Genomic DNA, 24,102 nt, shown 5'->3' with positions numbered 1-24,102 from the left:
CCATTTCCCCCCGGAAAAAACTGGGGGAAAACCGGGGTTTTTTTTCCGAGCTTCAAAATTTCAGGAAATTTTACATCTCTAGCCAGGAGGTGATGGGACCAGTGGCCATGATCACAGAGGACGGGATGGTTGGACAGTGTTCTCGAAGCTACCAACATGAGTCTGACCAAACTGCGGGAGGCCAAACTGGTGTGCTCTGGTCGGACACAACTAAACGACTAAACAACAACAGCAACCCCTAAAAATTGTTAGAGTCGCATGGCACTTTGGAATGGAGCAAGTTTTTCCGAAACAAAATATGTTCTTTCTTAATCTTTCAGTAAGGCAATGAGTGAAATAGTTGTGTGTGTCCCCCCCCCCCAGAAAATGACTGAGGAGGGTGGAACTAATTTTACAGTCAGTCAACCAGATGCTAGGTGTGGGTGGGTATATTCAAGGCTGTTCCTGGCCATCACTAAAAGGCCCATCTTTAAACCAGACGTCCTGTAGAGTTGGAGAGGAAGGCCCCGATGGTCATCTAGTCCAGCCCCCTGCAATGCAGGGACCTCAGATAATGCATCCATGACAGATGGCCACCCAACCTCTGCATAGAAACCTCCAAGGAAGGTTGTCCTTCACTCAAAGGAATGGACACCCTGCCCGAGGAGGAGAAAGGAAGCATAAAAATGAAATGAACTATTATAGAATTTGGACTGGAGCAATGCCTTTATTAGGCCAACTAAAAGGTCTCAAAAGAACGTGGAAGGTTTTGAGCTCTCCATAACTCCTAGGGTATGTTCACATTAGTACCTTAAAATGCAGTGATGCCGCTTCTCCGTTGGCACACTGCTGTTCACATGGAGGCAGGTGTATCTTCACCCCTTGGGGGGTTTACCTGCTCCTGCAACACCGACACACCCACCCAACTCCTACTCCTGAAGCTTTACCAACAATTTACAGGTAGGCTCCAGGATGAGAAGGAAGTGGTTTTATTTTGGCTCACAAGCAAAAACCAGGGGTGCGGCTGCCTTGATGCCATCACGCTTTCAGAGACCTGCGAGTATAGGGTGGTATACAAATTTAATTAATAGATACAGTAGATAGATAGAGGCGGTCTTCTCATTTGCCTTTCCAAAGCCGCTTTCTCCCCCTCTTCCCTTGGGATGGGGCTCTCCATGTTTCAGACCTCTCCCACCTCATCTTCTCTCAGACGATCTCAAATTAATAATATATCAAGGATAGGTTTTTGCATCCTTCCAGTCATAGATAGTCTCTTCCCTCCGCACAGGGAAGTCCCTCCAGGAGACCACAATGCCTTGCGACTTCAATGGCCCACCTACACAGCACTAGGGGGTTGGTGGGGCGAGGGGGGGGGGAATGCTCTGCTTCCATATCCCGGCGATGACGGCTTTGCAAGGATCTGCAGACGCGGCTAGATAAATAATGCAGCTGATGTGTGTGTGCGCGCGCGCGCCGCGGACTCTGATACCACCGGGGAGAGAAGGCTGATTAAATCTCACTGATATGATAAGGGAAGTCACGTGGAGAGACAGACAGAGCGCCGGGGAGGAATGCATGGGGTTTGTTTACTGCAGCAACCGGAGGCTGCGAAGTGGAGAGAGACCGTTCGCTTCCTTGCTCTGACTTGGGCGCACCAAAGGATGCTGGAGAGAGGATCTGATTCTGCAAGGTGTAGAATCGCGCATCGGCCGATGTAAAAGCAACCGCAGCGACAACGACAACCCCAAAGCAGCCATTCGCCTATAATGGGACCGGGCATCCGAGAGTATCCCTTTCCGCTGCGCGCAGGGAGCCTGCAAAACGAAGCTCCGGCCCATGAGATCCTCGAAGGAAAAGGAATGGTAACGTAAGGATCTCTCTCCCCTTTCTCGTTCTGGAAACAGTCAGCTCTGCGCATGCAAACGCGTCGCCTTTTAATGAAATGATGCATGCAGATCGGCGGCTGGTTGATGAAGTTCAGGGAAAGAGCTAGGCTAGAATGCATCTCCCCCCCCCCCCTTTAAATTTATTGTTCCACATCTATGCAAATAGCTGTTACAAGTTTGCTTTCTTTGTGTCGCAAACCAATACTGTTGCAAAAGCTCAAATATGGCCCCTTTTTATGTAAAATATGTCATGGATATAAGCTGGTATCAAGATAAACTGATCCATATACACTGTATAAGACATACACTGCATTATGCGCTTATAGTTCAGAATAAATGTGATATCATTCTGACATCGCACTTCAATGTGGGAATGTTGTTGTTTAGGTACCATGCTTGTTTTGGAACAGGGATACAGATAGTTAAGTCTGCAATCGAATATATCTGGGAGTAAGTTTCATTTATTACAATGGGGCTTACTTCTGAGTAGACACATATAGGATTGTGTGTGTGTGATTTTTGAGGGGGTGGGTGAACTCTCTGGTTTATAATTCAGGTAAGACACTATCACACCTTGTTAGCTTTCAAATACGCAGGTGCCCGCTGGTGCTGTTTCACCCCAGGTTGCTTTCAATCCACCAGTGTTGTGAACTTTTGTTGGTGTGACGATTTTTGTTCCATGGCTTCTTTCCAAAGTGTAGGAGTGAGGGAGGGTATATATACTGACCTAAATCTTGCTGCCATTTTCTGTGTGCGTAGCTGCTCTAAATTCAGCCTGCGACCACAAACTGCATGCGAACGGCGAGCCGACATTTATTTCAAGAAGCAAACTGCAATATGGGGTTCAAGACTCAAAAGGGCTAGTAAAGTTAAAGAATATATGGTAAGTAGGGAAGAGAAGCTGTTGCTGGATCAGACCAAGGGTCTAATCCAGTCCAACAGTAGCTGAGTAGATGCCTCCAGGAAGTCTACAAGGATGTGAAGAGAACAGCCCTCCAGGATTGATTGTCCCCCAGTATACTGCATGTGAACATGGAGTATACTTCATGTTAAGTATACTGCACTTAACTTCGCAGATAGTCACCGATAGCCATATCCTTTGTGAATTTGTCTTATCTCATATTAAAGCCACTTCTAAGCTAGTGACCACCAAAATGTCTTTGGGCAGGGAATTCTGTAATTGAATTTTGTACCCTGTGACTACGTTTTACTAGCCTGTCATTAAAGTGCATGTTAATGCAAATTTTAATTAGCAGAGATACCATTTACTCGGGTTTTTGTTTTGTTTTGGTGGTGGGAACGCCGAGCACGTATTTCTGATGGTTGTACAAATATCCTCACATCCCACAAGAGATAAGCAAAGTGTATGGCACATAATAGTTATTCACTGCCTCAGTAGCCAGTGTTATTGGAACACCAGTATTTGCTTCCTCGTGGGTTAGATTAGTTGGTTAGTTGATTAGTTGGTTAGAGTGCCAAGGTTGCAGGTTCGAGCCCCATAAGGGATAACTGCATATATTCCTGCATTGCAGGGGGTTGAACTAGATGATCCGCAGGGTCCCTTCCAACTCTATGATATCATGAACATCTCCTGTAAAATCCCTTTTCTTCCTTGTCTCTTAACACAGGCAGCATCGAATGGTGGAGGAAGTACTTAACACCTGTGAACAAAATAAGGCATCTGTTTCCACTGGCTGTCCAAACACCACCACCTTTCCCCCCCCCCCCCCACATTTATATGCTGGCAACCTAGTCCAATGAGTCAAGAGAAACAAAAAGGATAGGTTGTCCTTAGATTTACAGCAATTGCCAGAGACCGCATATGGGGGTGGCACATTGTCACAAGCCAGAGAGAGGCCTGTGGGTAGTTGCTGGATCAAGGAGGCCCATCTGGTTATCAGAAATATGGATGCTTGCCCTCCATTTGCTTGGTTTCTTGCCTAAACATTAGTAGGCTCCCAGAATGGCTGGCAAGGTTGCAGCACAGAGATAGTCGAGGAAATAGGAGCAGGAGGCAACACAGTTTCTAAACAGAATGCAGAAACCCGAGAGCTGAACCACAGACCATTCAGGTCCTTCCTGAGACTTCTGAGGTCCTAATCCAGAGAGGGCACCTGTATTTTCAGTGTTCCAAACCAGCGAGACAGAATGCAGGCGCTGGAGCCTCTTGCTCCTTTTAGACCCAGGCAGTGGAGGAATGGCTAAGATCTGTGGGAAGGTTGTGGAAGGATAACTTTTGACCAGGCTTCCTCAACCTCGGCCCGCCAGATGTTTCTGGCCTACAACTCCCATGATCCCTAGCTAGCAGGACCAGTGGTCAGGGATGATGGGAATTGTAGTCTCAAAACATCTGGAGGGCCAAGGTTGAGGAGCCTGCTCTTGACTGAGTCCTCATGTTGGGTCCTCATTTGGTGCCTTGGAGAAGTTAAAGCAGGGATGGGGAAGCCGTGGCCCTTCAGATTTTGTTGAATTCTAACTCCCATCAGGCCCAGTGGGAATAATCTGTGGTCAGAGATCATGGGAGTTGTAGTTTAACAACATCTGGGGTGGACCACATCTTTAGTTAAAGGCAGGGGTCAGCAAGCTTTTTCAGCAGGGGGTGGGTCCACTGTCCTTCAGACCTTGTGGGGGGGCAGACTATATTTTTTTTGGGGGGGGAATTAACAAATTCCTATGCCCTACAAATAACCCAGAGATGCATTTTAAATAAAAAGACACATTCTACTCATGTAAAAGCATGCTGATTCCCGGACCGTCTGCGGGCCTAATTTAGAAAGAATTGGGCCACATCCGGCCCCCGGGCCTTAGTTTGGGAACCCCTGGTTAAAGGCATAGGTACCATCTGAGAGTATGGGCCCAGAAACCTTATAAATCATACCAGATACAACATGACACAGGTGGTTCATTTTTTTTTTAATTGTAAGGTAGATGCCAGTGTTTGCCAACCTGGAAAGCCTAAGTTCTAGCTCTCTAAAATGTGACAATAGTTATCTGCCTTCTAATCTAAAAAAGTATTTCATTTTTTAAAAATTGCTCTTAGAAATCACAAGTTTAGAAGTCTTTGCCATTCTTCTGTGGGTAATGTCCTATAAATGTCCATGCCCAAAACACACACTTAAGTAAAACAGATGCAGTAATGGAGTTCAGCTAATGGAAATGGCACATTTAAAATTGCATAGGAGCAATCACACAGGAATAACAACTGCAGGAGAATTAGAAGAGATTTCTATAATGGATTAGAAATGTCTGCAAACAGGAAAAAAAAAATTCTGTTTTTTGTTTGTTTTTAAATAAACCCCTTTGAAAACAGTCCTCTTTTTAATCATTACTAGTTCCAGTGGAGGAAAGAGCCATCCAAATGCCAAGGAAATCAAGAAATCGCCACCACATAGAAGACCTTCTCCCAGCAGACTTGCCAAAAATATTTCAGCCGCTACTGAAAAGGTAAAGTTTCTTACGCTTCATGTCAGCATTTTTATTTTTATTTTGCAGACATACTCTGTGGTTTTTCTACAGCAGTTATAACTATACATTACTCGATTTTTCTTAGACTTCCTGTCATGCAACAGAACACAAGCAGGCAACTCTTCACTACAAAGAAAAAACCCAACTTTGTGAAAATCTCCAACAAAACAGGTAAAGTTCTCTTGGCAGTGTATATATGTGGTATACAAGCCCATTGCATGCATGAATGAAGACTGCGTAGGTAGAAACACAACCGTTGGCATGATCAAGTTTTGAAAAGTTCGGGGAATAGGACATGAATGTTTATTCCAAACTACTGACCTGTTGGGCAATATGCTTGAGCTGGTGATTTTTGTTCACCTTTCGCCACTTACGGATGATCAATGCTGGGAGCTTGATGTGCAGATGAACTTGTGTCAGATAAAAACAATTTTAAGTGGCCTTGGGTTGGTTTGCAAGGAAGGGCAGAGGAACTGAAGCATGGAATGTTGGGGAAGAAGCTATCAAAGAACAGAGAATCTGGACCTCATTTGTAATACAAGCTTTGAGCTTGGGGAAGAGCACCACAATCAGGGTGGATTAGTCAGTAAGACTTGATTTAAATCATTTTTTTACAGAAAAACCCATTCTTGCTGGTATAATATTAATATATGCAACCAGATGAAGGTTTCCCTTTTTTGGAATAATAAATATTCAGAGTGGTTTTTACAGTTATATAAAAAATTACTGATTTGGTTATACTGTTAGAAATACAAAGACAGGTAACTATGAAATTATTGTTTATATTTGGACAACTTTTCTGCTGTACTTTATTGGAAGGAGAAAAAAAACCATTAGCTTAATAACAATGTAAACAATTTATTTAACTAAAACAATAACATTATAGCATATGTATCCATGTTTGTTAACTGATGTGGTTAAACGATTTTTTAAAAAAAGAAACCTTAGACTGAGTTTTAGCACACATGAAAAACTTAAAACAAATCCTTATTTTCTGATGAATAGCCTTTGGACTATAATGTAACTTAAATAGAAAACTATCTTTAGAAAGATTTTTCCTCCAAAAGCATTTTATTTTAAAAATCTGATTTTTTTAAAAAAAATCTGATTTAAATCAATAAAATCCGATTTAAATAAAAAAATCTGATTTTTTTTTTAAATAAAGTATTTGATTTTTATCTACCCTGACCACAATACTTCGGAAGCAGCCGTGCGCTAGATCCATATTTGAAAAGGCAATCATGCTACCTTTATTTTTCCTGTTTATCTTAAATCTTGCATTTTATTTCATCACATGGTAAAAAGTTGCCAGGTGCCGGTTTTCTTCTTATTCAATGTTTATGCTAAATAGACAAGCTCCTGAAATAGGAAGGTTTTTTGGAACACATTTCCAGACAACGCACATGTTCACAATTGCAAACATCCAGCTTAGCTGAAGCGTATTGAATGGCGTTGATTTCAGCATGGGTTTTGCCCAGAACAAATAAGAAGTGTTCATTGGTTTTCTTTCATATCTGCTTTTCCCTCTTTAATGTAATTGCCAGCATTTAATTTTAGATCCAAATTGACATGCATTAGCCATACTGTTTATAATAAAAGATGTACCCTGTTTCTCATATTTTAAGACATACCCATAAAATAAGCCATAGCATGATTTTTAAGCATTCAAGGAATATAAGCCATACCCCGAAAATAAGACATAGTGATAGGCGCAGCAGCAATGCCGGCCGAGGCAGGAGGAGGAGGAAAAAAATAAGACATCCCTTGAAAATAAGCCATAGTGTGTATTTTTGAGAAAAATAAATAAATATAAGACATGTCTTATAATATGAGAAACACGGTAAATCATTAGAAATATTGTTTAATATGCTGCAGTCTGGTTAAACTGGTTAAACTGCACCACTCTGCAGACTGTCTCGCCAGAGTGGTGCATGCTCTAGTTATCTCCCGCTTGGACTACTGCAATGTGCTCTATGTGGGGCTACCTTTGAAGGTGACTTGGAAACTACAACTAATCCAGAATGCGGCAGCTAGACTGGTGACTGGGAGCGGCCGCTGAGACCACATAACACCGGTCTTGAAAGACCTACATTGGCTCCCAGTACGTTTCCGAGCACAATTCAAAGTGTTGGTGCTGACCTTTAAAGCCCTAAATGGCCTCGGTCCAGTATACCTGAAGGAGCGTCTCCACCTCCATCATTCTGTCCGGACACTGAGATCCAGCACCAAGGGCCTTCTGGCGGTTCCCTCGTTGCGAGAAGCCAAGTTGCAGGGAACTAGGCAGAGGGTTTTCTCGGTGGTGGCGCCTGCCCTGTGGAACGCCCTCCCAACAGATGTCAAAGAGGAAAACAACTACCAGACTTTTAGAAGACATCTGAAGGCAGCCCTGTTCAGGGAGGCTTTTAATGTTTAATAGATTACTGTGTTTTATTTTTCTGTTGGAAGCTGCCCAGAGTGGCTGGGGAAACCCAGCCAGATGGGCGGGGTATAAATAATAAATTATTATTATTATTATTATTATTATTATTATTATTATTATTATTATTATTAACTCAGCTGAGCAGAAAGATGTTGCAGAGGCATAGCGGGGGGGAGCACAGTAGGTGCCACTCACCCAGGGGGCAGCACCTACCATGGGGCCTGGACACCTGCAGACTCCATGCTACCTGAAATGGCAGCATGTGCTGCCCCGGGAGCCCAAGCGGCTAGCTACGCCACTGAGATGTTGAGCTGTGTTCCAAACAGATTAGAAGCAGCTTTCTTGAGTAAGTTGAACAGAAGTGTTTTGCTCGGACGTCAGAAAATGCCGCAAGTCTATGCACGCTTCCTTGGGCGTAAGTTCCATGTAACTCAGCGGGACTTACTATTGAGTCAACATGCTTAGGATCATACCTTTAGGTTGTTGTTGTTGCTGTTGTTGTCGTCATCTGTCTGTCTTGAGAGACAATGGAGTGCGTCTGCAGGGGTGAAGTCAAACCGCTGTGTTATCAGCACCAAGGTGACCTCCCCGGGGCACAAGCCTTCTGGCGGTTCCATCACTGCGAGAAGCAAAGCTACAGGGAACCAGGCAGAGGGCCTTTTCGGTAGTGGCGCCTGCCCTGTGGAACGCCCTCCCATCGGAGGTCAAGGAGATAAACAACTATCTGACATTTAGAAAACACCTAAAGGCAGCCCTGTTTAGGGAAGTTTTTAATTTGTGATATTTTAATGTATTTTAATCTTTGTTGGAAGCCGCCCAGAGTGGTGGGGGAAACCCAGCCAGATGGGCGAGGAATAAATAAATAAATAAATAAATAAATAAATAAATAAATAAATATAATAATAATAATAATAAGAAGCCTGGGAAGTGCATATGGAGGTCCTGGGCTGCCCAGAATATAAGACCCTCCTCTCTGCCTCACCGATGTGGTCCAAAGGGAAAGCAGAACAATATGTTTGACAATACCTTCTGTCCAAGATTATGATGGACTTCAACTCCATTCAGCCCTAGCCAATGCATGATAAACATAGCTGCCAAGTTATCCCTTTTTTAAAAGGGATTTTCCCTTATGCTGAATAGGCTTCCTCGCGAGAAAAGGGAAAACTTGGCAGCTATGATGATAAATGACCATGGATATGGGAGTTGTGGTCCAACATCTGGAGGGTCATATGTGAGGCAAGGGACAGTTTTTCAACCATATGAGCTGTGCAGACGAGGGAATTTCAGTAAGTCCTACTTCAGGATTCCTGCATTGCAGCGGGGTGGTCTAGATGACCCACAAGGTACCTTCCAACTCTACAATTCTATGATCTGGAGGGCATCACTTTGGCTCCATGCTATACCCACTTACCGGGGAATTTAATGGGGCTTACTTCTGAGTATCAGATTACCTTGTAAATTTAAGATTTTTGCAGATGATTACTTATCAGATGTAGGAAGAGTACAGAATACTCAGTGCCTGGACTGGTATCAGAAGGTGAGCCTTTAATATCCTGCCTTTATGAAAACATTTATGAGATTTTGCTTCCCCTGCTGCTTCAGATGGCAGATATACCGGAGTGTTCATTTTTTGTATACGTGTCCAAAATGCAAAGAAAGTATTTCCTGTTTCCTTTCATGCTTTCCACTTTATAAAGCTCCCACATCAGGTTTTCATACTGCTCTATCAGGGTTTACAGATTTTCAAGCAGTTTTCTACCTCAATGTGGGTAAGTAGGCTGTCTAAACAGTAGCACTGTTTACAGTGGCAACCGGGGGGGGGGGGGGAATAGAAGCAATCTTTTACAGACCATTGCAATGCCTTTTAATAAAGACCACCCAATATGAAATGCCATTAAGATGCTAGATAAGAGGTTTGGAGAACCTGTGACTCTCCCATCATCCCTTATTGTTACCTATGATGGCTGGCAGTGATGGGAAGAACATCAGGAGGGTTGCAGCTTCCCTGTCTCTGCTTTATAAAACATTTTTATAACTAGCTCCTATTATATCTCCATCTTTATGTCTTTGTACATTTTGTCTTTTCTCCTTTTGTGCTTGGTTTGCAATCATACATTTGTGGCAGTGACCTTGCCTTACTTTTTAAAAAAACAAAAAAAGACTGACTAAATATCATTTCTTTTCCTGCCTAGAACAACAAATGTTTGCACTTCTTTGTACAAAGCGCCAAGGTTAAAAAAGGAGCCTCTGGTCAGAAAGTATTACGAGGCTGGATGGAGCAAAATCCCTTCTGTGCTAAAGGATGCTTCCTGGAGTGATTCCAGCGGAGCAGAAGATGGGCTGACTCAGAGTTTTTGTTGCAAGCAAAAAGGCAATTTAGAGAGAAACTCTGGAGGGCATTCAGCTGCAGCAGACCCCTACAGCCCGGGATATCAAAGCGCCTCTGCTGGCGCGATGTTTCTTGACTTCGAATCCATGCGGATCATGAAGGACGATTCTGATCAAGACAGCGCCAGTGACCTTTCCGACTCTGAGAGAATCCCCATTCCCCCTTCGCCTTGCACCCCTCCGGAGCTCAACCTGCGAGCGGAGGAGATTGACCCTCTGTGCTTCGAACACCTCTTTGACGCAAAATTCAAGCAGCCTGATTACTATTACCCAGACTTCCTGCCGCCCCCTTTCAACACATGGGACTTGAAAGGGCTGGTGGCGTTCGTCCACACGGAATGCAAATCAGAAACTCGGCCAGAGCCGGCGGGGACGCTTGAGAAGTACGTCGACCGGCTTTTGGAGCTGGAGTGGCTGCAGATGCAGACGATACAGGCTGAGAAAGGGAAGGCAGCCAAGACAAGGCCTCAGACTGCTCCCGGTGCCCTCCGGACCTTAAAAAGCCCTGGCAAAAACAAACCGCTGCACAGTCCTTTTCCACAGAAACAACTGACTGTCCACGAAGGTTTCCCAAGAGTCCTCACCGGCCAGCAGGGTCACAGAAGAGAGTTGCATGGTGAAGGACCCAGCCAGGTTGTTCCCTATGAAGGTCAGTTGAGAACAGCTGAAGCGACGTGTGGCTTCTCAGCTCGCCCCAGGCCCCGAGGCGAAGCCAAAAAGCGGCCTACCACCAAGCAGCAGTTGGTCAGTAAGCATCCTCCTGAGAGTAGCTCTATGATCCAGGGAGCTGGCAACATCAGGCCACCCAAGCAACCTTCTTCCTTCCACGGTTCAGCTGTCCCTCTCAAGGGGCTGCCAGCTCACGCCTGCCCAAATCCCCAAAAGAACGGGAATGCTGGTAATTACGTTCCTGCCAAAAAAGTTTCAACGGATAAGAAGCTAAAGGCAAATGGCACGAAGCAAACGCCATGTAAATTTAAATAATGCTGCAGTAGCAGAGTTTGCTGTTCTTGTTGCTGTGGGGCTTGGCAATCCTTTCTGTGTGGCAAAGAGCTAGAATAGCAGTTCAAGTGCTGGGGAGAAGGAAGAAATATGCTCCTCCCTGATTCCCTTGCCATGCATTGTGATTGGACTTGGTGTCAGAGGTCTGGTTCACCCCTCCCCAATCAACACAATCCAGGAAGCTAAGTGCACCATCCCTTGTGGTGACTCCCACTGCAGGGGCCAGTGGGAAAAGGTTCTTGCTTTTCATTACACACCGATAAAAACCTGCTCAAAGCCCACCCGATCTTGTTCCTACACTGATTTGAAATATCTGGTTCTTAAGTGGCCAGGTAATAACCCTTTTCCTTTCTGTTGAGCTACGTTTTCTCAGGTTGTTTTTTTTACAAGAAAATGCTGTTGTGAGGTGGGAGGACCTTGCTGTTTTCCCAAGATACTTCAAAGTGTGCTGTCATGCGGTGATATAGAGATATGCTCGTAAGGAAACAACAGCAGCAGCAGCAATTTATTATTTTTATGCTGCCCATCTGACTGGGTTGACCCAGCCACTCTAGGCAGCTTCCAACAAATTATAAAACTGTACTAAAACATCAGATATTAAAAACAACACATGCTTGTTTCCAAACAAGCTTACCATTGCCACATTTGCACCTCAATTTTACCGCACAGGGATGCATTTATAAGCACCAATACAGGCATAAAAGTCATGGGAATTTCTCCCCTGTTTAAAATGATACTGCAGAGTTGCTACATTTGGAGAAACAGAGATTTATTTGCTTTAATCAGGGAAGCTTCAAATAGAATGGGAACTCATCGTTTTGGGGACAGTCATATGAGAAGAATGGGGATGATGAATATGTACCATGACTTGGGGATGATGAATATGTACCATGACTGTCAGGCCACAGCTAAGTGGTAGAGCATCTACTTTGCATGCAGAAGGTCCCTCGTTCAATCCACAGCATCTCCAGGTAGGGCTGGGAAACTCCTGCCTGAAACCCTGGAAAGCCACTGCCAGTCAGTGTAGACAATACTGAGCTAGATGGACCAATGGCCCAACTGTAGATGAGGCATCTTCATATGTTGCTATGATAGAGCCATGGGGGAAGTTGCATGGCAGGGTGAAGAGATGGCGCCATTGAAGATTTCTCAGCTGATCAGATTGAGGGGGAGACTGATGGGGCATGAATGAAAGGAATACAGGCAGGTCTGTGGGAGACCTAGCTAAATAGACCCTGCTCAAACAGGATAAGAGTTTACCTGGTAAGGGTAGATCACAAGCCAGATAGTGAATCTGGAACACACTATCCAAGCATCCCAAAGATGGCAGGGCCTTCTCTCCTAATGACAAAAGCATGTGTTGCCATATGCTAGAGCTTTATTGTGAAGTTGACACTAATTTACTCTTAGTAGTTTGTGGAGGAAGTCTGGGTTCCTCAGGAATATTCATGGCTAGATTGCTCAAGCCACACATTCCAAGAGTCACCACTATACATGGTTCATCATCTTTGATCTTATATCAGCAGAAAGTATTTTTGCTACAGCGAAAGGGTCTTCTGTTGGTCTTCAGTCAAAGGGTTGGTTATTTTTGAATGCAGAAAGTTTTAAGGGGGAAACATTATTTATTTCACTTGTCTTTGAAGGATTTGCTCCTGCCTAATCCTGGAACAAGCAAACAAGGAGAACCCGATCAAGCCTTTTGCCTTGTTTAGCAGCAAGTTTGCAGGCAGTTCCTGCCATTGTGTTTGTGGCAGTGTTTTCCTTCCAAAGTCTTTGTCGGCTTAAAACTGAGCCAGCAAGCTTTATCTATGCAAAGTCAAAACATCTCTGAGCTCCATAATTTTTCTCAGCCTCTGTGATGGCTGACCATTTTCCACTCTGGCTTGGGAGCTAAAAACGTTAGGATTCTAAGGGTCCTTCCAGCAAAGCTAAGTGTATACTTGGAAGTGAAATATCCTGATGATTTTGCACATAATTTGAATAAGGATCAGCATAGCTGATGTTTGACATAGCAGCAGCAGCCTCATTCACAAAAGCATTACAGTCACAAGAGAAACCCAATCCTTTGATGCTCTGGGTTGTATAAAACTAATTGCTTAGTCTGTGAAAGGATATCTGCTTGCACAACATAACTCCCCCCTTCTCCCACCATGCACCAAATCTGTGGGCAGGAGCTTGACCTGTATTTCCAATGTGGCACAAAGACTGTCTGATCACATCTTCAGGTGTAAGCAAGACTTCATAGTAAGCATGCAACTACAAATTATAATCATGAATCAGGTTCTCTCCATAATATCTAGTATAACTTAATTCAAATTGTGATGTCATGATATTCTACATTTTGTTGCCAAGTGGACAGCTGAAGGCATGGAATAGGAGAGGAGAAATGCAGCACAGTGCAATATGCGTAAGTTCTGCTACAAGTTATGCAGAACTAGTAATGGAGGCGCCACTAAGATTTTTTGAATCTTATCCCGGTGCTTAGTTTGGTCCTCAACACATTCATTGACTCGTATTTCTAGTCCTCTCTTGCTTGGTATACCACAAAGCACCCAAAATATCATTTAATCTGCTTAAAACAGGTAAAATTTACCAAAGGCAATACTTTGCTCTACAGCTGTTTTGGAAAGGCCAGAGTTGAATGCCTACAGTGCTTCCAACAAATGGCCAGGATTTTTTTCCAGGTTTTAAGGGGATAGGAACATGATAAATCCAATTCAGAGAAGTACTGATTCAGAACTATGTGTTACGTCACATTTAAAATGGCCACAGTATAGTTAAACCATGGTCTCGGGAGGTTGGTGGACACATGGAGCTCTCTGGTCCACAAGGGCTACTGCATTTGCTTCAGTGGAAGACGAGGGCTGTAGAGGCATCATTTCATGCCTGCAAAGCAGCACCCTCCTCCGGATTGAATGGGGAGGCCCCACGCACATGAAATCTCTCTGTATGCATCAGAAAACACTTGGGGATCTGGAAAGCAGAATAAGGTTATGGCAAGGCAGTTGAAAATGTTGCCCTGACCTCTTCCACAGAATGTTCTTCAGCAGAAGACATTGATAATAAATGTGTATGTATACCTTCAGTTTATTTTCAGGTGTGATTTAATTGGAAGTTTAAAAAGCAAGTTGTGTGCATACTTAAACCAGCCTTTTATTGGTATGTATTCGTTCCCCCCTGCTCTGGTGCTTTTGATCATAACTTTCTAAGCTCTGAAAGCATGGAAATGAGTCACATCCAAATGTCCTTAAAATAAATAATGAAACAGGATTTATTTGTTGTACTTCCATTGTAAGATGCCATGTTCTCAGGAATGGCTGAAAACTGATTGGTGTATTTATTTATTTATTTTTGAACTTTGCAGGTGTTTTCTTCCAAGTCAGACCTAGCCTTGAACCATATCACTCATCTGTGTTATTGTCTGAAGGTCATACGATATTGTTACATATATATATATATATATATATATATATATATATATATATATATATATACACCCAATATCCTCAAGCATGTGTTGGTCAGATTTAATATCAGCTTTTTCTGTCAAAAAACAAAATCAAATAAACTTACTTTGCGCAAGGCTTTGGGATCTGTTTTCATGGAAATTTTTTGTTTAACTGTCCCTCGTTACAACATTTCCCCAATATGTTAAATGTGGCTTCATGGACTGCTGGTCTCCTGCCCTACTGTTCCAACAGTCAGCAGGCACCACTGGTAGCAAAGACAGTATTTACAGATGCACTTTCTCTGTTTTGTTGCAAGCATGAAAACAGCTTGCGCAGATCTATAACATGGTGGAGGGTTCAGGGTGCCTGGTACCAACCAAGCTGTGGTGTCAGTGAGCTGACCACACCCAACCCCAGAGCCCAAAGCATTTTCAACTATTCAAAAATTATTTAAAAAATGGGAAGGATGACAATAATCAACTAAATAGTACATTCTGACTAAATAAGTATGTATCTGGGGCCATCACCCAACTAAAGAAAGTTGATTAATTGTATGGCATTTAATCAGTTAAGTCTGCATGTAGGTGCACATTTTAAACAGATAGTTCTGAAGAAGAAGCTCACTTTGATTTGTGATGATGCCTGCAGTCAGGCCCCATCTTAAGAAGAGGTTTTCCCTCCTTTTGGGGGCAGGGAATAAGGGGGAATGGCTGTTTTAAGTTGGTTAGAGCAGAGCTTTCCAAGCTGTTGTGACATGTCAGTGTGTCGGCTGCAGCGGTGTAGTTGTGTTGCACAAACACTCCCCATGCTCCTGGGGCTGGGAAGGGGTTCGTTTAACCCCTGTTTACTAGTAAACTGAATTACTGTGTTGTTAAATGATGCATTTAAAAAATAAGTGTGTCACCAACCTGAAAAGTTTGGAAAGCTCTGGGTTAGAGCAGACCCCATCTCACAGGTTGGATGTGAAGATAAAATGAGGGAGATAACTATCTGGAGACTTTTTTTTTTTTAGGTTCTTGGATTAGAACATTTAACATCTGCATGGTAAACTGGGTGCACCATGTTAGTCTCAAGCACATATTCAAATCAATTAAGTTAACTGAGGGGCGGCACAATATAAAAAAGTAGAAGCATCCTTCCATTGGGCTCTCTGAACTGGCCTCCCACCAATCTCAGCTGAAAGAGTGACTGACATGGCGCTATCTTCCCCCTTCCATCTGCTGAGCATATGGCCAGGTGAAAGGCTCACCGGCCATATCCCTGCCAGCAGAAAGCCCCAAAGTAGAGGGGTCCAAAGTGGAGCCAGCCCACGATTCCAGATTTGTCTCATAACCATCACCCGCTGCCATTGGGTCCAATCCAGACCTGATCCCTGCAGCTGGCCAGGCTCCAGATCCATGGCCATTTGATGTACCTTTGGGGACAATTAATTTGGTATGTATTTATTATTGGTTGTTTATATGGAGGCCTGTCATTTCAATCTCTGTACTGTATTTGAATGTAATGGATTTCATTTTATACTATTGCCAGCTGATGAAGAATTATCATTGAAACAGTTCATTATCCTGGAAGAACTGTTCTGTCTGCTGCTGCTGTGCTCGGAGCACCCATCATCTCACGTTTGTAGGATATTGACCGTGGAAAGGCATTCTGCCTTTTCTGCCTCCATTTCAGTGATCTTTGACAGTGACTTCCTACTCCCACTGTTGTAAGCCAAAAATGGCTTATCTTCTGAGTTAGCCAATAAAACTCAGAGACAAGAGGAGTTAGGAGTCCATTATGTTTATTGCAAAGCAATAAGGTTCCAGTCGAATCTTTTCGGAATACTGGAACCCCGCCCAAAGGTCGGGCAGGAATTTATAACATTTCAGACAAAGGATTTTGATTTAACCAATCACATAAAGCATTACATCATTTAATATTTTAATATTCATCATCTCATTTCATATTTAATACGTATGTTATTACCTAATCTAATACGCATGTGCAATAAGCATTGCTAACTAGGCCAAGGATTGCTAGCTAGGCCTCTGATTCTCAATAAGATGTTACATTGTGAGATAGTATGCGTGTTGGGAACCTGTGTTACGTGTACTATATAACAATTTGTGTTCTAGCTTATGAATTGCTTCTTTGTGATTTACGTATTAGCTGACCTTCTATCCCAGTAGGGACGGCTTCTTGCTGAATCATCAGTTTCTTTAAAGCAACAGGTTTCCATAATTCACTATTATAAGCATATTCCAGGATTTATAGGGAATTACATTATTAACTTAATTGGGGCCCTTTGGGCCCCTGCTACACCACCATTCCTGTTCATGGAACATTTATTTGATTCTTATTAATTTGTGACTCCATGCACATATTATATGTCTTCTGTTTATGAATTTTGAAACAGTATACAGTAGTGTTATAAAAATATTGTCAGTATATTAACTGATGTGTTGCTTGTTGTTGTTCACAGGCTCCAGTTGCCATGTCACAAAGCCCCTCTTGAATAAGAGGGGGCTGGGCTGGGGAGGAGGGGTTAGGACTGCAATTTTAATTCATGCAATGAATTTAACTGAAAGCCTTTTGGCCCCTTGCACAGCTACCGATGCAAACTGCTTTTCTTTTCCTGCACAATCTTGCAAGGGACTTAACCCATATAGCTTTAAAGCACATGCAAATCACATCCCCCCCTCAAAGAATCCTGGGTACTGTAGTTTACCCCTCTCAGAATTGCAATTCCCAGCAACCCTTAAAAAAACTAAACCTCCCAGGATTCTTTGAGGGGTGAAATGTTCCTCAAATGTACTTAAAAGCTGCAGTGTATAGGTTGCCCATATTTTCTTATGTTACAGTGACATCTGGTGGTGCTTGTAAATTTTCCTCACAACGTTTAGCACTGTATTTCCTATTCGCTTTTTAAAAATGTTAGTACTAGTAGAACAGTGCTTGAAGTGGCATCACATACTGATTTGAATAAAACGGCACTGGGGTTGTTGTTCCCGGACGTTTTGCCTTTTTTTTAATCTGTGGGGACAATCTTTACCTCAGCGCTTATTTTTCCACGTTTTTAGAATGTGCAGTGAATGAAGCAGCGTTTCAGCGAGCCACGTGCTCTCAGCTGTACACATTTTTGTTTTAAACACAACAGCGCTATAATTTGGGAAAGATTTAAGAACTTGAAAGCCTTTTGGTGAATTCTCCCCTCACACCTTAAAAAATGGAAGCCGTATTTATTTACTGTGACTGGTACCATTACTACCAATAACAATAAAAGTTAACTAGCGCCATTTATCATGAAGTCCAGTGAAGTGAGGGCGTTATGAAAATACTGAGGTGAATTGAAAAGCACTTGAGGGGATACTGTGGAGAAGGGAAAACTCAAAAAGACCAGGAAGATGGTAGTGGCAGTTTCTGCTTTCGCGGGGGGGGGGGGGGATAGAAATACTGTACAGTAAATTGAGCGCTCGACATTTGCGCAAGTAATTAACAGAGGTTTAACTGACAGTTGCGATCGACGACCACGGAAACCTCTGGAACGAGCAGGGGCGGGGCGAGAAACAGCGGTTGACAAGGACCGTTATCAGTCACGCTCGTCACCCGCTGATTGGCTGGAAGGAACAGGCGCGCGGAGAGGCGGAAGAGGAGGAGAAGGAAGCGAGCGTGACTGCGTGGGGAGGGGCCTTGGACTTGGGAGAGAGGATTTCCTCGCCCCTCCCCCTCTCCGGCCCGTCTCTGACTGGCCCCGCCTTCCACCTCAGGACGGCTTAAAACGATTGGCTGCCAGGGTTCCTCGAGGCGGGCGTATTGCTCCGGAAAGGTGATTGGATGGCGGGACGGCGGCGAGCCTTGGCGGCTTCCTTCGGGCGTCGTGTGAGGGAAGCGCCTAAGCCGCCCTTTCCTCGCCTGAGAGCGCTGGCCAGGTAACCAGGTAGAGCCGCTGAGTAGAGCAGGCCCACGGAAATGAACGGGCCTAAGTCAGTCACGTCTCTTGGTTTCAGCGCGCCTGCATCACGCGTGGCTAACGACGGGTGCAAACCTTGTGTTTTAATATACCCCTCCCCCCGTTTCCACTTCGGATTTCTTGGGAGCGATTTTGCTAGATTGTTGGTTTCCTTTTCCTTCTGAGAGAAATCTAGCTAATTTTCGTGGAAATTTTGTATTTGCTTCGCTCGCCTCGCTATTTTCTTTTTAACTCCTGTGCCCCTTGGCTTATTTTACCCACCAGTTTCCCCATTGGGGATAGAAACATGAAACGGACTCCCGTTTGCAAATGTTTTAAAAACCCAGTAATCGAAATCGTAGGGCTTTAAGCCCGTTGGACTCACCAGGAGTGAAAAGGTAACTTAAATTGGATCGCTCCATGAAATCGACGGGGAAATTCCACCCTGCAAGGGAAGGAGGGGAAAGTGGGTGTGACACACAGCTGTCAAGTTTTCCCTTTTCTCTCGAGGAAGCCTATTCAGCATAAGGGAATTTCCCTTAAAAAAGGGGAGAACTTGACAGCTATGGGGTAACATTTGCCTAAGGGAGGTTATACAAACAGTTTAAAATAAGTCATTCTTTTTACAAGTCTTCCTTGAGTATTTTGGTCCACTTGAACTTCATGGAGACAAGAAACTGCTCCTATTGAGAGTTTTAGCTTAAACTGCATTTATCCAGGCAGGTGTCAACCCCAGTTTATCTACTGTAAAACTTACCCTTGTTACCCCAAATCCTTACTAGCAATTACGCAGCATACAACAACTTTTTCATACTGCTGTAACATGGTTGTAGTTGCTTTGATAATTACTGCTGCTAGGCAACTGCCAAAGAAATAAAAAGCATTCAAAGGGCTTAGATTGCTGGATCTTGCCTAGTCATACCTGGCTTGTTCCTGTGCCTTTAAAAGCACGCTGACCTTCTGAAGCAATCAGAATATGAAGTGTTTCACTACACAGGGCTAAGCATTATCACTTACTAGTTTCTGTACACTGAAACATCATAAAAGGTACAGATAAGGACAATTTCAAATTTTGTCAGCCCCAGAAAAGAAGACCATCAATATAATGTTTTCTCCTGTAGGAACAGAGTTATCCCAGAATGAAAATAAATAAACGTGTAAACTCCAGGGCAATTTGTTCATTGTTCATTCAAAACATAAACAAACATGGTTTGGGATGCAACTGAGGGAGGTTACAGTTTGCGTACATTTTTATTGCCTGTGCAAGAGAAAAGGAAGGATTGTCACTCTAAAAGTTCAAAATAACGTACATTGGCTAATGAATCTAATGATCTAATCCTAACCAGCTTCCTAGTCTGTCAGGTTTTTATGGAGCGATAGGGCCAAGAAATGGAGGCAGTGAGAGATTTTACTTTCTTGGGCTCCGTGATCACTGCAGATGGTGACAGCAGTCAAGAAATTAAAAGACGCCTGCTTCTTGGGAGAAAAGCAATGACAAACTTAAACAGCATCTTAAAAAGCAGAGACATCACCTTGCTGACAAAGGTCCGTATAGTTAAAGCTATGGTTTTCCCAGTAGTGATGTATGGAAGTGGGAGCTGGACCATAAAGAAGGCTGATCGCCGAAGAATTGATGCTTTTGAATTATGGTGCTGGAGGAGACTCTTGAGAGTCCCATGGACTGCAAGAAGATCAAACTTATCCATTCTGAAGGAAATCAGCCCTGAGTGCTCACTGGAAGGACAGATTGTGAAGCTGAGACTCCAATACTTTGGCCACCTCATGAGAAGAGAAGACTCCCTGGAAAAGACGCTGGTGTTGGGAAAGATGGAGGGCACGACAGAGGACGGGATGGTTGGACAGTGTTCTTGAAGCCACCAACATGAGTCTGACCAAACTGTGGGAGGCAGTGCAAGACAGGAGTGCCTGGTGTGCTCTGGTCCATGGGGTCACAAAGAGTCGGACACGACTAAACAACAACAACAGGGCCCCTTCTGCATCAGCAGCCTTGCTATGCGTGTCAGGCAGAAGGAAGGGGCAGTGACATTGCATCTGCAGCTTGGTGCTGGCACTGCAATTGAGCCTCATACCGGTAATAGGTGGAAGGAGGACCCCCTATGGCAGTGCAGTGATGCTGGTGCAGGTGTCAGCAAACTTTTTCTGTCCCTCAGACCTTATGGGGGGCCGGACTATATTTTGAAAAAAAATATGAACGAATTCCTAAGCCCCACAAATAACCCAGAGATGCATTTTAAACAAAAGGACACATTCTACTCATGTAAAAACACCAGGCAGGCCCCACAAATAACCCAGAGATGCATTTTAAATAAAAGGACACATTCTACTCATGTAAAAACATGCTGATTCCCGGACCGTACGCAGGCCGGATTTAGAAGGCGATTGGGCCGCATCCGGCCCCCGGGCCTTAGTTTGGGAACCCTGTGCTGGTGTAACTGCAGATTGAGTCCACCAGCCAGCAGGCTAGGTGAAAGGATACTTTTGCCCAATCCAACTCCTCCTCCCTCCCCCCAAAAAAAGGCCTGGTGCAAAGGAGATTTGAATTGCTCTGTCAGGTGTGCTTAGTGTGAAATCAATGGGACTTAAGTGAATGCACTATTTTTAATTTGAAATCAGGCTAACAATATTATAATAAACCATGGCAGTCCTAATTCCAGTGGGATGGTGAAGATGTACCACTAAATCATCAGTTTCACTTCTTGGGAGTGCTTCTGGATGTGTGCCTACTGGATAGCTAGGCTAAGGCTGTGACAGCAGCTCATACTGAGCTTCAGCTGATAATCAAATTTTCTTGGAAAATGGGGGTCTAAACACAATGGTGGCACATGCCCTAGTAAACATGACTAGTTTGTTGAATGTGGAACTGCTCTTTAATATGTAGCATAAGGTTAGTCACAGAGTTTTTAAGTAACTACACACTGAGACTTTGGCTGACCTTGCTAAGAAGTTGTAGCATTACTGAAAAGGGCCTGCAGCATCTATCTACCAAATTTGATGGGTGCTGATCTTAAATAATGGAAGTGTTCAAATCCCTAAGGTAAGCTGGGCCTGAACTGTGTAGGGATTCTTTAACACATTGAAATGTATGAGAAACTGTTAGAGAAGTCCTTGTATATTAATGGTTATCTGTTTTTGCCATTAGCAAGCAGGCATTCTTCATCAGTTGTAGCTTCTCAAGGACACTTATAGTAGGCAGATACACAAGTTCAAATATTAAAAGGTGAAAATTGTGTTGCATAACTTGCAATGTTTGCATGTGTACTACTACATAAAATGAATCAATACTCATGTAAAGTAGATGCAGAGTCAGATTTCGAAACAGATTTTTGTGTTTTGATTGCCACAGAGAATCTTAAAGATCACATCATTTAAACAATTGGTTTACTTGTACATTTTTATTGTGCTTTTAATATTATTGACAAAATGTAACTTTTCACAGTTGTGTATATTTATATTAAAATGTGCATTTTCTCATTATTATTTTTTGCCTCAGGTTAAGTATATTAAACTGTCAAAATGCCTGTTAGGAGACGGGAAGGACAGGTATGTGCTGCTCTGTATCTCTTCTGAGTTGTTTTTGTTTTAATAGCATAGCATAGCCTTTTACATTACCAAATACTGTAATAGTTTAATGGGCATAAGGTATGTATTTATTTGTTTTTAATAGTCTGTACAGGCCTTCCCAAGAATGATTTTTTGTTCAATCTAGAACCTAAAGAGTTGTAGAAAATTGATTTATCTGATATTTAGCTCACCCTTCCCCCCTTGCTTTGAATGTGCATAAAATAATAAAACTGCAGTGTAATTGAATACACACATGGTTACCCAAACCACTATCTTCCAAGTATCTTTGATTCAGGAACAGGTAATTGATTCCTAGTTCCTAAGGAACGTGTACAAATGACATAGAGCTTCTACATGGTATTCCCCTCCTTTGATTTCAGAGAAAGGGGCCTCATTGCCTGTCTTTTCCATTGACTTGAATGGAGAAGCCCTTGTGAGCATGGGAACTTTGAGTTGGAGTTGTGTCCAGTGTAGTACTGCTTGAGCACCCCTTCAGTGCAAAGATTTCTGCTTGCACAATGGAATGTTCTCCCCTTTCCGGTCATTGCTGTTAACATTAACATCTTTCTAATATTTTAGCACTATACCTCTCTTTTATTTTTTTAAAAGCTAGAAAAGCGTTTTAGTCCTAATTTAAAGATTGATTTAAAATACATATTTGCATAAGATTTGTCACTGTGCTCAATGTAACTGTAGTATTAAGTAGTACTATTTGTGTTTTTCCCCCATTCTGGTAGCTGGAAAAATGTATAGATGATGCTACAAGAAAAAATGACTTCCAAGCATTGGAAAAGTTCTTGGAAACTGATTTTTCTGGTGGTGTTTCTCACAAATGCAGCAAACAGTTTCTCAATAAATTAGACAAACTTATATGCCAGGTAATGGATTTTTGTCTTTGTGTTACTTCAGTACATGGTGGAATGTTTTATAAAATACTGTTTAGGGCAGTTTGAATTATAGGAGAACCATGGGCCTGATAGTATTATGAAGTATTGTTGATAGAATTCTGCCTCTTTGAGAGAAAAATGGTCTGTTGTGAGTTTACAGACTCCATAAAAAGGTAAAGGTAAAGGACCCCTGACAGTCCAGTTGCAGACAACTCTGGGGTTGTGGCACTCATCTCACTTTACTGTCCGCAGACAGTTTTTCCAGGTCATGTGGCCAGCATGACTAAGCCGCTTCTGGCAAAACCAGAGTAGTGCATGGAAACACTGTTTACCTTCCCGCCGGAGCAGTACCTATTTATCTACTTGCACTTTGACGTACTTTTGAACTGCTAGGTTGGCAGGAGCTGGGACCGAACAACGGGCGCTGACTCAGTCGCGAGGATTCAAACTGCCAACCTTCCGATCGGCAAGCCCTAGGCTCTGTGGTTTACACCACAGCGCCACCTGTGTCCCTGAGATGAAAATGGTCTGTTGTGAGTTTACAGACTCCATATTTCTGTTAATCTCTCAGCACAAAATCACATATGAACCTACTTGACATTTTCTAAGTCAGGGGTCAGCAAACTTTTTCAGCAGGGGGCCGGTCCACTGTCCCTCAGACCTTGTGGGGGGCCGGTCTATATTTTGAAAAAAATTATGAACGAATTCCTATGCCCCACAAATAACCCAGAGATGCATTTTAAATAAAAGGACACATTCTACTCATGTAAAAACACCAGGCAGGCCCCACAAATAACCCAGAGATGCATTTTAAATAAAAGGACACATTCTACTCATGTAAAAACATGCTGATTCCCAGACTGACCGGGGGCCAGATTGAGAAGGCAATTTGGCCGCATCCAGCACCCGGGCCTTAGTTTGGGGACCCTGTTCTAAGTTCTTCTCCATCGTCCTTTTGCCAACAGACATGTGTTTGGTGGGAACAGGAGAGAGGACTTTAGAGTTCTGTTGCCTTGCCCTCTCTGCTCACTTTTAACTGGACTATTAAGATTGTTTAATTATAGCATGCATTTTACAGTAAAAGCACCATTATCCTTTTATTCTGTTGGCTGTT

At 43.2% G+C, this 24,102-nt stretch overlaps 2 protein-coding genes across 9 annotated transcripts in view; both read left to right on the top strand.

Moving 5' to 3' along the window:
- Nucleotides 1–1,488: 1,488 nt before the first annotated feature.
- On the top strand, nucleotides 1,489–14,575 carry FAM217B (family with sequence similarity 217 member B). Of its 2 annotated transcripts, none has more exons than XM_035124314.2 (4): nucleotides 1,489–1,841; nucleotides 5,198–5,309; nucleotides 5,416–5,501; nucleotides 9,942–14,575. In XM_035124314.2, exons 1-4 carry the CDS (start codon nucleotides 1,816–1,818, stop codon nucleotides 11,119–11,121), a joined length of 1,404 nt encoding a protein of 467 aa, XP_034980205.2. In that variant the 5' UTR covers nucleotides 1,489–1,815; the 3' UTR covers nucleotides 11,122–14,575. The 2 variants fall into 2 exon arrangements, with proteins under 2 accessions (XP_034980205.2, XP_034980204.2); XM_035124313.2 differs by having other exon boundaries at nucleotides 1,489–1,846.
- A 3,481-nt stretch (nucleotides 14,576–18,056) lies between these two features.
- SYCP2 (synaptonemal complex protein 2) overlaps nucleotides 18,057–24,102 on the top strand; it is a 56,691-nt gene continuing 50,645 nt past the window's right edge. For 5 of the 7 annotated variants that reach the window (XM_060277327.1, XM_060277329.1, XM_060277328.1 and 2 more), the window contains exons 1-3: nucleotides 18,057–18,499; nucleotides 22,031–22,080; nucleotides 22,839–22,979. In XM_060277327.1, coding sequence (XP_060133310.1) covers nucleotides 22,054–22,080; nucleotides 22,839–22,979 — 168 coding nt within the window. In that variant the 5' untranslated portion in view covers nucleotides 18,057–18,499; nucleotides 22,031–22,053. The other 2 variants (XM_060277326.1, XM_060277325.1) reach the window with 2 other exon arrangements.

This window comes from Zootoca vivipara, chromosome 7 (assembly GCF_963506605.1).
Source record: "Zootoca vivipara chromosome 7, rZooViv1.1, whole genome shotgun sequence".
In the NCBI taxonomy this organism is placed as follows: domain Eukaryota; kingdom Metazoa; phylum Chordata; class Lepidosauria; order Squamata; family Lacertidae; genus Zootoca; species Zootoca vivipara.
The sequence above is the reverse complement of the archived record's forward strand: the minus strand, read 5'-3'. Positions and strand labels throughout refer to the sequence as shown.